At 42.1% G+C, this 14,866-nt stretch overlaps 1 protein-coding gene across 1 annotated transcript in view; it reads right to left on the bottom strand.

Annotated features, from left to right (window-relative positions):
- The window catches only part of SDCCAG8 (SHH signaling and ciliogenesis regulator SDCCAG8), a 123,360-nt gene that overhangs the window by 100,402 nt on the left and 8,092 nt on the right, over window positions 1–14,866 (bottom strand). Inside the window, exons 5-9 of the mRNA XM_056853342.1 lie at window positions 13,355–13,480; window positions 10,558–10,622; window positions 9,178–9,366; window positions 5,243–5,381; window positions 178–330 (exon numbers count right to left, since the gene is read on the bottom strand). Coding sequence (XP_056709320.1) covers window positions 178–330; window positions 5,243–5,381; window positions 9,178–9,366; window positions 10,558–10,622; window positions 13,355–13,480 — 672 coding nt within the window. The remainder of the gene's footprint in view (window positions 1–177; window positions 331–5,242; window positions 5,382–9,177; window positions 9,367–10,557; window positions 10,623–13,354; window positions 13,481–14,866) is intronic.

Raw genomic sequence — 14,866 nt, 5'->3', positions numbered from 1 at the left:
TGCGACCTCTACTGACAGCTAGTTATAAAGGTTAACCTTTCCTCTTTTTTTAATTATCAGAAATCTTCTGAACAGCAGCCCAGATAGGTCCAAAGCCTCGCTGCCGTGCAAAAAAGATTTATTTAATTATAAATTATTTATATCCTAAAACATGTGTATATAAATCTGTTAAAATACCAAGGATGTCAAGTTCTCTTTCTCTTTCTTCATTTCTTCACGTACTGCTTCTCGATCTTCGGTTCTCTTTTCTAACTGGGCTGCTAATTCCCTCTCAAGACGATCTCTTTGTCTCTCCATCTCATTTTTAAGCTGCTCACAACGTACCAAAGCCTATGGAAACAGGAATGGGTTTGAAGAAGAAATTTAAACATTGCATTAAAACAAGGAAAACTTTCAATTTTGCGGGAGTGGGGGGGAGGCAGAAGCTGGTGGACAGCTGCAGCAGATTAAACGTTGAAAGAACCCAGTTTACATTATTGACTAATATGTTCCAAATGGAAGCAGAACATTAATTATATATTTAACCTTACCCAAGAACCCCTCTGTGCTCAAACATGCATGTTAAAAGAAGTTATAACTTCAAAGTAAAAACATTAAGACAACGATAACATTGGCCATCTTTTGAACACTCCTGTGCTACATACATAGTAGCAGCTTCTCACAAACAGCAGCTTCTCAAGGCACGTATGATAAAAACTGGACACAGACGCTTACTTTCTTGGCATGGATGGGGATGCAGTACTTATTCTGTCTGCTTTAGCAGGATATACAGCCTCAGATAAAGTTTAGTAACATGGTAGTCTTGACTAGCAACTGTTATTTTCTTGTGACACTAGCATTTCTTTTTGTGACACTAGTTTCTGTTCAAATAATAGACTTTCAGTTGTTTACTACAAAATTTTGTTTTCTACCTGTGACTTTTATTTGTTCTTACCTATCAGATGGCAAAAAATAGAGATACCTGTGCTATGGACACACAGGGAGCAGGAGTTTGAAACTTTTCAGTTCCCCCCAAATTTGCTTTCCTGGGGGGGGGGGGGATATAATTTTCCCCATGGTTTCAAAATTTCTGGAAATTTTACATCTCTATGGTCAGCTGAAGAGAGGCAACATGGTGTAGTGGTTAAGGTGTCAGACTAGGACCTGGGAAACCCAGGTTCATATCCCCACTCGTGCCATGGAAGCTTGCTGGGTGACCTTGGGCCAGTCAAACACTCTCAGCCTTGACCCTGGCTAGTATTTGAAGAAGAAGAAAAGTTGGTTTTTATATGCCGAGTTTCTCTACCACTTAAGGGAAAATCAAACTGGCTTATAATCACCTTCCCTTCCCCTCCCCACAACAGACACCCTGGGAGGTAGGTGGGGCTGAGAGAGCTCGAAGAGAGCTGTGACTAGCCCAAGGTCACCCAGTTGGCTTCATGTATACGAGGGGGGAAAGCAACCCGGTTCACCAGATTAGCGTCCGCCGCTCATGTGGAGGAGTGGGGAATCAAATCTGGTTCTCCAGATTAGAGTCCACCGCTCTTAACCACTACACCACGCTGGCTCCCATTTGGATGGGAGTACCAGGAATACCAGGGTCGTGATGCAAAGGCAGGCAATGACAAACCACCTCCCAATATTGCTTGCCTTGAAAATCTAGGGGTTGTCATAAGTCAGCTGTGCCTTGACAACAACAACAACAAAAAAGTCAGCCGAATTCTTTTTGCAGCACATTCTGAATTAATACTGCGGAAGAAGCAATTCCTACTTTAACAAAGAACAAGATCATTCAATGCAAATTATACAGCTTTATTAATCCCATTACATTTGCGGCAATTCACCAATTACACAGCAGATGGCACTATCTATCCAGACAATGAATCAAGTCATTGAAATAGACATTTAAAAATCAGTCACTGTAACATATATGCAGGATTAAGAAAGTAGTTAAAATGTGGTTCACAGAGTACCCCAGTTTAGATAGGGGAACACTAACATTTCCATGAGCTTTGAGGAATGTAGTCTAACTGAAAAGTCAACATCAGGCTGAACAGAGGAAGCTAACCTAATATTCTCACGGAAAAAATACCTGCCAAGAAGGGAACGTGGGTGGAAGGAGCCAAAACACAGCATTAAAAAGACTGAAACTAACTCTAAAGCATAGTTGTAGATGTTTCAGACTGAAAAAAATGTAGAGCTTTATGAAGCAACAGTACTGATATGAGGTTTTCATTTGCAAAAGGAAGCATTCCACGTCATATGAAAATGTATGCTCAAGCTCTGGGTGTTTGTACACTGTGAAACACAATGACCTCTACCACCATACACAAATTACAGCACATTTTTTACCTCAAGACACATTATGAATTTGGCTTGGAAATATGCCTCCAGGAAATGCACAAACAAAACATGAAGGCAATAGTCCTACCTCATTGCCTATGCCCAGAAACAGGTATAAAGTGGCCTTGAAATCAGGAAGTTCCATTTAACAATCGTGGTTAATAGCCTGTTGATAGAACTATCCTCCAGAACTGCATTTCATCCCATTCTAAATCCATCTAAGCCAGCAGCCATCATCCCACACATTAATTGTCTGTCTTGAATCTACTACCAACCCATTATGTTAGGTGGCCCAAAATTCTAGCTATAATTTACAGGACCACTCGGATTATTTCCCATCCTTATGTGAAGACTTGTGCATTCTTATTCTTAGGATTTTCTTTTCATAATCAGTTGCTGAGTCACAAGAGGACTGAACTCTTATGCCACGATAAGTTCTACATTTACTCTGGTGCCTTTGCTAAATGACTTTTTAAAGCTACTAGACAAATGCTTTCTTTCCTAGCATATGCTTGCATGTTCTCTGGTATAATACATACAAAGTAATAGTATACATTGTGTGTGTGTGTGTGCGTGCGCGTTAAGTGCCGTTAAGTCGCTTCCGACTCATGGCGACCATGAATGAAAGTCCTCCAAAATGTCCTATCTTTGGCAGCCTTGCTCAGATCTTGCAAATTGAAGGCTGTGGCTTCCTTTATTGAGTCAATCCATCTCTTGTTGGGTCTTCATCTTTTCCTGCTGCCCTCAACTTTTCCTAGCATGACTGTCTTTTCCAGTGACTCTTGTCGTCTCATGACGTGACCAAAATACGATCGCCTCAGTTTAGTCATTTTAGCTTCTAGGGTCAGTTCAGGCTTGATTTGATCTATAACCCACTGATTTGTTTTTTTGGCAGTGGGTTATAGATCAAATCAAGCCTTTTTGGCTCTCAGCTTCCCTGACACACACAAACCCCCTCACCACGTTAAGGTGTGCATCCAGAAGAGGAATAGAATACATTATTTGTAAGTCATTATACAGTCTGTACTCCCAAACCATTTACATATGGGGGTGACTCTCTCTTCTATATGTGTGTGTGCAAACACATACAAACACAAAAGCAGAGACCTGCAAGGGGCATTTCATGTTTCCCTCCTCCACTATTTCCTCTTTCTCTTCCCAAAAAGCCCATGTAGCCTCTCTTTTTTCCTGCTTCATTCTCTACTCCCCACCCACCAGCCAACCTACCTTTATCTACCCTCCCATGGTGGGGATTCCACCATGTATCTCCCTGATCCTAGTCTGAAACTCTTAACAACTACACCACTCTTTCTTTCATGGGGCAGCTGCCGTTGAACAGTAGTGAGCACTGCCAGGCCTGTATCCAAACAGTCCTCCCTCAAAGATCAAAACTGCCCTGGAAAGGGCCCTGCCCCCTCCTCTTACTGTCATGGACCACCCTGGTTTGGGTTGGGAAGACGAGTCCTTGGAGAACAGCCTTCCCCCAAGGCCCACCTTGGCAGGCCCTCTCCAATGCCTCCCCAAAGGGAACCTGAATTAGCAGGGCCCTCAAGCCTGGAGGCCCCAGCATGGACCAACCTGTGACCAGACCCACCACGGTCTCCAGAAGCACCCCAAGAGTTCGAGGAGGTAAAGGGCTAGGTCTGAGGCATGGGCCAGGTGCAGCAGTACATGCCTGGCGGCTTGAGGCCCCCCTCTGCAAAGGAAATGCTAGGAGAGACTGGTAAATCATCACAGGATCTGGGTCCCAGTACTCCTCATGAGTAGATGGGCTGTCTCACCTTGTGAGGAGGAGCCTAATGTGGGACCCAGCAACACTTGTAGGGAAACTCAGAATATAAGGATGCAGGGAGGCTGCAGGCAGTGTGGGATCAACTTATTTGCAACAATGCTGATGAGCTCACCAGTTGTCTGGCTTACTTAGCTCTTGGAACCATGTTCCTTAATCTTGGACTGTGACTGTGGGTTGTGCTAGTGGACCGTGGACTTTAAGAACCTTTGTTGGCAGACCTGTTGTGGCCTGGGACTTGTCTCCAAACTGGTGAGCAGAACATTTACTGACAGAAACAAAGGCTCCAGCTGGCAATACTGTTGTAGTTGCATAGTAACAGCCACTGAGGGTATTTGTTGCTCAAAACTACAGGCACTGCTTCTTTTATTCTTGGGGATGTATTTTTTTTAATTTCAGATTTTTCTGCAAACCTGGTGCCCCGCACTGGGACAAGCCCCGGCGGCGGGACTCCCTGACACGGCCCCCACTCACCTGGAACTCCACGGCCTCCCGGACAGAGAAGAGAGCGGAGCGCCACCGGAGGAAAAGCCCTGGGAGCTCCTGATGCAGCTGCCAGAGCGCATGGCCAACGAGGCGGCAGCGCCCAAGAAAGCCGCCTAACAGCTGATCCGCGGGAAGGATGGGTGGGGAAGGAGGGAGAGCAACTGGCTTCCCAGAAGGGCCTTTATAGGTTCAGGGGGCGGAGTCATGGGGAGGAGGGGTGGGGAGAGGGAGGAGCCTCTCCTAGATAAACCGGCACTTGTGCTGAGGCTGGGGAGGAGAAGGACAGGTGTCAGGAGCCATCAGCACAGGCTCTCCGAACTCCCGCGGAGCGGGGGTCCTAGCTTTACCCCGACTCTGAGGCCAAAGACGCGCTGCTCGGCCAGGGGAAGTCCTCTGCAGGCAAGATGACAAGGAGGGCTCTCCACACCTGGGGATTTCTTGAGTTTGTAGAAAGATCTGTCTTGTCTATCCATGGCTCCAATCTCTAGATTTAAGCATCGGTAGATTTGGCCATGCTGAGATCATCCACCCATCTTTCTAACTATTGTATAATGTTTCAGCTAACTTTGAAAACAGACTAGGATGCAAAGCATAACACAACTAAAGTAGTCTAAAGTAGCTCAACTAATGTTTTTGTGATATTACCTCAGTTTTTTCCAAATTGGCTTCTTCAGTCATGTGTACAGCTTGCTTCACTTGTTCATAAGCACTGCATTCCCTTTGCTGCATTTCAGTTAGGTTTCTTCTTACTGATGAGAGGGCTGCCATTAATTCATCCCTCTCTCTGCCAAGCAAAAAAGGAAAAGCAGGGAATATTAATACACTGGACAAATGAAAGGCACATAACCAGAACTAAAGTTTATGTTCCAAGTTCAGCAAATAACTTTATTAGCAAACAAAATAAACAAAACAAACAACTTTATTACGGCCTTGCCAGAAAAATACATACGGTTAGATCAACGGGCAAATATACTCATATACATACTATATGCTGTTACAGCAAATTCCCTCAATAACTTGGTTAGATACATGACAATAGTGACAAGCATATCATCATACCTTATGTAGTTTGGATGCAACCTGATCAGCATATACAAACAGCAAACACATCCAGGCAAAACACTTAAAAAGGTGAACAACATTGAGGGAAAACGTATGACAAAAGAATTATTACAAGTGGGGCACCCACAAGGAACTTGCAGGGATGGGGAAATCCCATCCCCACTTCCTCACCCCTCCAAACCTCCAATTTCTGTTGCTGTTGTCTCCCCCCACTTTCCTCCCCCCACTGCCATTTCTTCCTCTCTCCCCTTGGCTGATCTTTATGTTTCTTTTAAAATACCCAGCAGTATGGGGTTGCTAGGCAACCTAAAACACTGGTTGTGATATCACTGTTCTCAGTTTGCATTTTTTAAAGGTTTAACCCTTGCAATGCTTTTAAAAACTTTGAAGATTGTTCTGGAAAACTGATGGGCCATGTCTTTTTTTCTATACTTAGCCCCACTGTGCAGATTATTTGATCCACACAATGGGGTAGATTCAGAATTAAATACCTAGTAACAGTGATAAAAAATGAAGATTAAATTAAAAGAGTAACTGCACTAACATCTTCTAAATTATGGACCATATGGACTCTGCAGCATGGAAAACACTATTCTAAGGTTCTGCACCACTTCAGTATTAGGACCTTTCAAAATAATGCTTGTTATATATTTGCGTGCTGATTTACAATCAAGCAACAAATACTTCAGAATCTAGAGAGGATGATAAGGAGAATCTGGAATGAGCAACATGTGCAGGTAAAATGTCACTAGGATAGCTTTAGTCACAGCTAATGAAAAGGCATATTTTAAAATGTATAGACTTCTAGCCTTAAATAATAGGTATATAAAGATCCCAGAAAATAAAATGGTTATTGATGCAAGTTCTTAGTACCTGATCTTGTCCATGTTTACTTGGAACTAAATTCCTTTTATTGCATAGTATGTACTGGATTTCAGCCTCAATGTATAAACTATATGACTGAGATTTAACAATGAAATTTAACAAAACAGAAAGAAAAAGATGGGGTTCTTTGAATTTAGGATAACATCATGCCATTCCAACCTTCCTGGGGGGAGCCCAGTTGAATGCCAGATCTTGTTATGTAAATTAAGTTCTTACCCACTGAAAATGTGTGAATACTTCTTGTTGCATTAAGGGTGAAAAAAGAATCAGAATGAGAAAAGTGTAGGGACCATAACTATGACCAACCAACTTCTGGCATCCTGAACTTCTTAGCTTCCTTACAGCAGTATGGACATGTACCGGACCACATGTCCTTACCACCAATCTTTCTAAAATCTCCTCTCCACCAAGGTATGACAGAAGAAAGAATTTGGTTCCAAAGCCAGAAGCCTATTTCCAAAATCAGATTCCAAGCACTAATCCAAACTGCTTGGGAGCAAACAGTTTTCTGTTTAGCCCTGGCTCTGCTGTATTCTAATGAATGTGGTTTGGGGGAGGGGAGAAAACAGAACCAAATGAAGTAGAGCCAAAGAATGATATATTTGCATTAAAAGCCCATTGCATGTGTTCCAGGGCTGAACCTTAGTTAAAAATGAATCCCTGGTGGAAAAACTGGTTGCTTATCAGTAACAGCTGTTCTTTCAAGCAGTCATTTATGCATTCATGCTGACTAGATCTGTGCCTACACAGAGCTAGGATCTGGAAATGAGGCAGCTTTTAGGTGTGCAGACCTCAGATTAGGCAGTTCCCAGAAGGGAGGAGTCACACCTTACCACTTAGTTTTTAATTAAAATAGTTGCCAGAAGAACCCCACAAAATAAGCCTTGCCTTGAAAGTCAACTCAACATATCTGAAGAGTGGGACTCAAACTAGTGTTTTCCACTGCACTGTTCTTTTCTGCTGACCTACCACGCAGTTCAGTGTTGCCTCCTTTGAGATTGTTGCTGGAGTGTACATTCTGGCCTCTTATGTTGCCTGTGTGAAATCACAGGTACTGTAACAGGACTGTAACAGTTTTTTTTCTGCTGGGGACCTTGTCATCTAAAAATTCTACATGAAGATAAACCTTACCCACTGGGCTATGGAATAGGCTGACTGTTGAGACCGATGATTGCCAGTCTTGGCTTTCTCCCTGGCAAAAAGACCATTTGAGAGCTACTACTGGTTATATTTGGGCTCATCATGGACTCAAACCCTTGTTTAAGATGAACGCTGGTGCTGGCAGATGAAGGTTCAACTGTGTGTGTGTGTGTGTGTGTGTGTGTGTAAAGTGCTGTCAAGTCGCAGCCGACTCATGGCGACCCCTTATGGGGTTTTCAAGGCAAGAGACTAACAGGTGGTTTGCCAGTGCCTTCCTCTGCACAGCAACCCTGGTCTTCCTTGGTGGTCTCCCATCCAAATACTAACCAGGGCCAACCCTGCTTAGCTTCTGAGATCTGACGAGATCAGGCTAGCCTGGGCCATCCAGGTCAGGGCAAGAAGGTTCAGCTACAGCCCTCAAATCTGCTGGGCTATGGGAGGTTGTCATATGGTTCTTTCCGAAAGCACACTTGCAAATTGTGGGTGGGAAGGACTATGAACTGCCTTTATGGTGTTATCATGGTACTCCTGTCACTGCCTTGTGCTGAATGGTGCCTTTGATGCACAGCTGATGTGGGATGTCATCAGTGATTGCTATAATGGGCAGACCTTTTTTCTAATGACATTGCTCTTTTTTATATACTATTGTTACTCCACATTGCTGTTGGAGTCACAAAATCCTGACTACACTTCTGCTATAGTAGAAGGCCTGGCTTAGCTGGACTATAGAACAGAGCTGTAACAAGGTTTGGGCTTTTCTTTGGACAAGTAAGGATATTTTCATTATTTTCTGTGGCATTTGGAAAGAGCATCTAGTCTTATCCTGCCAGGTTTGTATTTCTGCTACAAGAATCAATAGTCAGTTAAGCTGGGATTTCAAGTCTAATAAGGTCAAAGGGATATGTTAAAAAGCCAGTCATCTGTTTGCCCACAGTGGAAAAAAAACTGCCCACATAAGATTTATGAAAACAGTCAGCAGGCTAGTAAAATGTTTGCAGAATACGAATTTCTGGAAGCTCATTTGTAAACTTAAAGGGAAATGGTTAAGATCACATCCAAATTTTCTGACCATCTACAGACTTTGAAAAATGTTCTCAATGTTAGTGATTCAGCATTCGGCAACTTTTACAAATTGTGAAATAAACGGCAACAAATATATTTCTATGTTCCAGTGATTTTATGCATTCCTCTATAAATTAAATCAGGAATTATTTTCCATCATTCAGATCATTTTAATTTATTCCCCAAAATTTACACTTTAAGTGCGTCTCAAAGACTTGAATAACCAAAACACAGTTCCATGAGCACACTGAGAAGGCTACCTGGAAGGGAACAGAAATTCCACTCTTTTCCCAATTAATGTTAACAGAGTTTGTGGAAACTTCCCAATGGATTACATTAAAAAAAATCATAAAATGTTTTATAAAAGTATCAGAATACGATAAAACCAATTATCGTACAGTTGATTTGTGTTTCACCATCTAATGACTTACTTTGTTAACCTTTCAATGGTTTCCATGTGGACGTTTGAATGAGTCTGGGAAAGGACAGCGTCATGCTGCGCACATTTCAAGCAAAGGCCGCCGACCTTATTGGAGCTATTTGCGGCATTGAGCATTTGTTGATGTTTTAATCTTCCACTCAGATCTTCACAGTTCTTTTGGGACTCTGATAAGTCCTTTCTAGGAAGACAACATAGAGCATTAAGAGCAATGATCAAAGACTGCGCCCAGTCATCACCGCGGAGCGACTTCCTGCCAAATGCCACCAGGTGTGCTACCATCAGCCCAGCATCAATCGCTTGGTCATCCTACAAGCACAACAGGGAAAGAGGAGTCTGGCTGCAGAGGGAAACACTTCCACTTCATTTGCAGATTCTAATTGCAATTGTTCCCACACATTCGCAGAGGGAAAAACTTTATTAGAGGAAACTCCACCGTTAAGGTGGCAAAATTTTGTCTACTGGCATGCTAAATAAGTTAGAAGAAGGTAGCTTACATTTTAAACGCTTTTATTAATTATAGTAATGTATAAAGATTTAGGTGTTTTAAATGTATTCTTTGCTAATGATGTATATTAACAAATTGTGTATAGGTGTGTATGATGAGGATATGTCTTTGTCTGTAAAATGGAGTAGAGTACAATAGCTATGTATTTAGATTAGGGATTTATCACCTTGGATCAGAGATGTATTGCATTATTTTTAATGGTGGTATCCAATAGTTTTAACATGGCTGGTATTATATCAACTGCTGCTGGTTTCTGACGGCAAATAAATTTGAATTTAGAGGAAACTACAGGAAAACTTTATTAGAAGAATCTACAGTTTTTAAAAGGGTTCATAAATGTGATGAACAGCATACTAGCCAAAGAAAAATACCCTTATACATTTTCCTTTAAAAAAAAAACGTATATGAATTCTCATGTTGAGAAGCTGACGACACAATCCCATACAGAATAAAATAATTTAATTTTTTCTAGGCATGCTTTTGTGCATATACATTCATGGATAGACAGTGAGTACATAATCTCTGTCATCCAGCCTGAAATACTGTGCACGTTGAATTCAGTTGTGCTGGCTGTACTGCTGGAAGCTTTTGTCCAAGTACTTCTTGGAGCTATGCCAAAACCTGCAAAGCTGTTTTGACCAGGGATGATGCAGAAGAAACCAACACATGATAATGATGGCTCTGCAACTGCCTCCAGGCCTTTTAAAAGTCTGTACAAAGCCTGAGACCCAAGTTTCATGAGCCTTCATGAAGAACTACTGATGATGTATTATACTAAACTGTGGCCAGACATAATGAATCAACCAAGGAAAATCCATTCAGCAATCTATCATTAATCCAAAGGGAGGGAACGTGATTTATTACCTTAAGGACTGAACTTGAGCCTCGAGTACATCTGTTCTTTCTTGATAGAGACGTTTAAGTTTATCCTTAAAAATAAAATCAATAAACATGGCTGTTTCAACTAAAAATAAAAGGTGGTCATCATCAGCATTTCAGTACTGTCAACTGGAATAGCAAATAAACTTTAAGCATGCTAACAAGAATGCAAAGATGTGTAGAGTTATCTAATACTAAAGCAGTCTAATCATTTGTCTAGACCACAGCTGCTTATACAGAAGGCCAGTGGGGTGCAGTGGTTTTAGTGTCAGATAAAAATCTGGGACAGCCTGACACAGTCAGGAAGCTCATAAACTAATCTTGGGACAGTCACATTGTCTCGGCCTCCTTCACAGGGATGATGTGGAGATAAATTAAGGAAAGAACTTTGCATGCTGTCCTGAGCACCATGGAGGAAGGATGTGATTGGACAGACAGGGTGCTGGCTAGCTGTGCCTCTCCAAATACCCCAGTACCTAAAATCTGAACTGGAGGTGCCAGAGATTGATCCAGGGCTGTTTCCACACTAGGGTGATTTTCTGTGGTAGTCTGGTTGCTGATGTGATGCAGTGTGAAATTGCCCATGCAACTGAGATTCCAGACAGGCCAGGGTAATAGGTTTTCTCTCCATTTTAGTGGTGGTTTCCCTTTCATACTTGATATGCACTAAAGGCTCCCCCCCAGTGTTCTCATGTGACCCTCAGGACTCTCCACCCATCCTGTTTTAATTTTGTGGAGCATGGGTACTGTAGCACTGCAGAAATAACACTATACTTTTGTCTAAAACACTTTTTTAAAAAAGCTCCATGTATTTGCAGACACCTCCAATTCCATCCACGCTCTAAAAGGCAGGTTGAGCAGGTGCGTGATTCTCTTTAAAAAGAGCATGAGTAATGCTGGATAGAAATAACACAATACCTTTAATAACCACTACACCACACTGGCTCTCATCCTCAGAGTCTACAGGGCTTGAACTCAAAATCTCATGGCAGCTGAAGGCTAAGACCTAGCCTGTTGAGATACCATGGACTGTCTATGCTCAGACACATAAAGCAAATTTGGTTCCTGTTACCGGCAGCAGTATAATACATCTGGATTGGCCAGGTACAAATCTGAATAGTTAAGAAATACCATCATGCTTAGTGAATCTGCAATAAAGCCCTATTGTGCCAATTTGCAATTATTGTTTTTACCTTAAGTAAGATTTCTGTTTGCAGCCCCAACTGAAAATGGAGGCCAGGCCAAAGAGAGGAGACACAACTTTTTTGTGGGGTATAACAGGGGACTCTTGCTTCTGCCAGATTACATAGCACGTATTCATCTACTACTTTAGCCAAATGGAATATCCTTATTTAGAGGATTTGATTCCTGGATGGGGAAGGTGAAAAAGGCCAAATATGCCCTGTTTGTGAAGATAAGAGAGTTATCTTCTTATAACTAAAAAGTTTATACTCTAAAACTGTACTAACTTATTTTTTATAAAACCAAATATTTATTTCTCTGTCATTCTACTGGACAACATAGAATACATACTAAAAGATAGTGCTAGATTAATAATTCAGTTGATGTGTAAATAACTAACCATCTCTAGGTGCCATTTATCCATTGCTGCTGTGCCCTGCTCATTGACATGAGAAAACAGTCTAATGACTTCATCATCACCATGCAGAATGTAGGAATTTTGAGGAGGTGCCTGAGAGAAAGACAATATTTTCAGTCTCTTTTATATGTATATAAACGCTCAAAACATGACAAATATAAATGAGTATGGGATCTAAGTAATCCAATTCTAAGAAGATTTGCAGCTAGGCAACTATATGAATTCAAATTCCCTCAGAGAGACCAGCTTACAAATCCATCACACAAGGTGTAATTCAAGCTGAAGGCAAACAGCCTAGCAGAATCTTTTGTAGGGTGGTAACATTTTTATAAGAATAGAAGAACACTCCTGATGAATCAGACCGTTGGTATATCTAGTGCAGCATCCTGTTTCCCACTGTTATCAAACCAGTTGCCCTGGAGGGCCAATAAAAAAATAGAATAGAGACCAACATCTTACTCTGATACTGCCTTCTAGCACTGTTGTAAAAGAAATAACCAGCCTCTGAATATCATATGATCAAAACTTTAACTCAGGAAAAAGCAAGAGGACTGACAAGACCTTGCTTTTACAGCCCATTCCATTTAGGGGAGGGGCCATAGCTCAGTGGTAGAACATCTGCTTGATATGCAGAAGATCCCAGGTTCAATCCCAGGCATCTCCAGTTAAAGGGACTAGGCAAGTAGGTGATGTGAAAGACCTCTGCCTGAGACCCTGAAGAGCCACTACCTGTCTAATTACACAATACTGACTTTGAAGGACCAAGGGTCTGATTCAGTATAAGGCAGCTTCGTGTGTTCATGTGTTCCTGGGCTCTGAGGCCAAAACAGCTCAGGAGGTATGAAAGTGGCCGCGCCGATGTCTGGGCCGCTTGCGCTGGCACCTGGGCCACTTGCGCTGTCAAGAGAAGCGCAATCTCTAGAAAGATGAGGAGCACTTAGGACTATTTATGCAAAACCATTCATAAGCCAGTAATAATACTACATAGGAAGACTCTACTTGTACACCATGACGTGTGACAAATGCCTTGTATAGACATAATACAAAGGACATGTGAGTGCACCATACATTGTCAAGTGAAGTATTTTCAAGCTTTCCTTTACATTGGTTAGTTGTTGTAGTACAGTTTTTAGTAAAAGAATCAACATGCACTGGCATTTTTAAAATTCCAGGAGGACTTACTGAGGCATCCAAGACAGTTTGTTCTCTAAGAGAGTTCTCTACTGTTACCATTTTCAGATCATGATGGAGCTTCTCATTTTCAAGCACAACCACATGTATACGATTTTTCAGTTCTAACATTTCCTCCTAAAAATGTAAACGTTTATACTGTGAAAAAAGATTATACTGTGAAAAATAAAATTGTTTGAAACATGGCAGAGTAATGCTCACTTCAGCAACCAGGTCTCCCTGACAGTAATGTAAGTGGTTCATTCACTTCTGAGCAAAATCTCATGGGTAAGATGAAATAAACATTTTAATATTTTTTACAAGTAATCAGTGGTCTGTCTTTCTCACACAGTTCTAAGTTAATAAAAGTGAGACGGGCAGCCCAATTCCGAGGGGCGGGGGGTTGAGCGATGGCCGGAAGTGGGGCAGCCACACCACCGCCAAAGTGGCTTCCTGGCCGCCATGGAGATGAAAATCCCATTTTTAAATATTAAAAAAATAGAAGAAGGGCAAAAATGCCCTATTGCCTTTAGCAGGCTATGCCACCAAAAGAGGTGGTGTAACACATCGCCGTGTAGAGGGACGTTCCCAGGCTGAAAGGGGTGAGGAAGCTGCCTAAAGGCAGCTCTGCCCCTGGGAACACCCCCGGGACCGCCCCCCATGCTAGCGTATGCTGCCTCTTCCAGGATTTAGTTCCTGGCGTGGCAGCGTTGGCGGGGGAGCCAGCGCCGCTCTGTTCCATCCAAGGACCATCTTATATGCCCTCTGCACCGGTGTAAGTGCCCCTTATCACGGGATGTGGTCACTTGCACTGGCATGGGGTCACACCAGCTCCTAAGGAGCTTCGGTCCCCTCCTCAGGAATGCGCCCCAAGTCTCCTAATGTTTGTATTACCATTAAATACAAAGAAAGGCTGAATGAACTGGTGCTTTCTTTATCTTTTCATACCAGGGTTAGCAGCCCCTAGGTGCAGGTGAAAACATGGGAAGAAACCATGTCATTTGTCCACATAAGTGGTTACTTGCTATAGGCATTAATACTGTACCGTGGATTCCAACCATGTGAAAATAGCTTCCATGTTAATCCAGTAAATGTATGAATTGATCCCCAGTCAATCCCTTGCAACTGAGCAGTTACTTATACGAACCTTTATAAGACAAGAATGTGGAAGGGATATACCCTTTGCCTGGGGTAAGGAATCAGCTGGATTGATCTCATGAGAGCAATTTCACTGACAGCTAGATTTTTATCAGCCAAACTGACAGGATATAATACTTCCTGTAACTCCTGACATTAGCCTTCCCTCTTATTTGTTGTAGCCAAGGCACTCTGTGTCAATAAATAGCAAAATAAACTCTATATCACCTATGCCATAAATACATTCTCTGGCTAAAGGTAGTTCATTCAATGCCTGAAACCACAATCAGAGTTTTGGATATTAGCAATTAAAAAAAATATTGGTTCTTGTAGGCTATCCGGGCTGTGTGACCGTGGTCTTGGTATTTTCTTTCCTGACGTTTCGCC

This window comes from Euleptes europaea, chromosome 7 (assembly GCF_029931775.1).
Source record: "Euleptes europaea isolate rEulEur1 chromosome 7, rEulEur1.hap1, whole genome shotgun sequence".
Lineage (NCBI taxonomy): Eukaryota > Metazoa > Chordata > Lepidosauria > Squamata > Sphaerodactylidae > Euleptes > Euleptes europaea.
The sequence above is the reverse complement of the archived record's forward strand: the minus strand, read 5'-3'. Positions and strand labels throughout refer to the sequence as shown.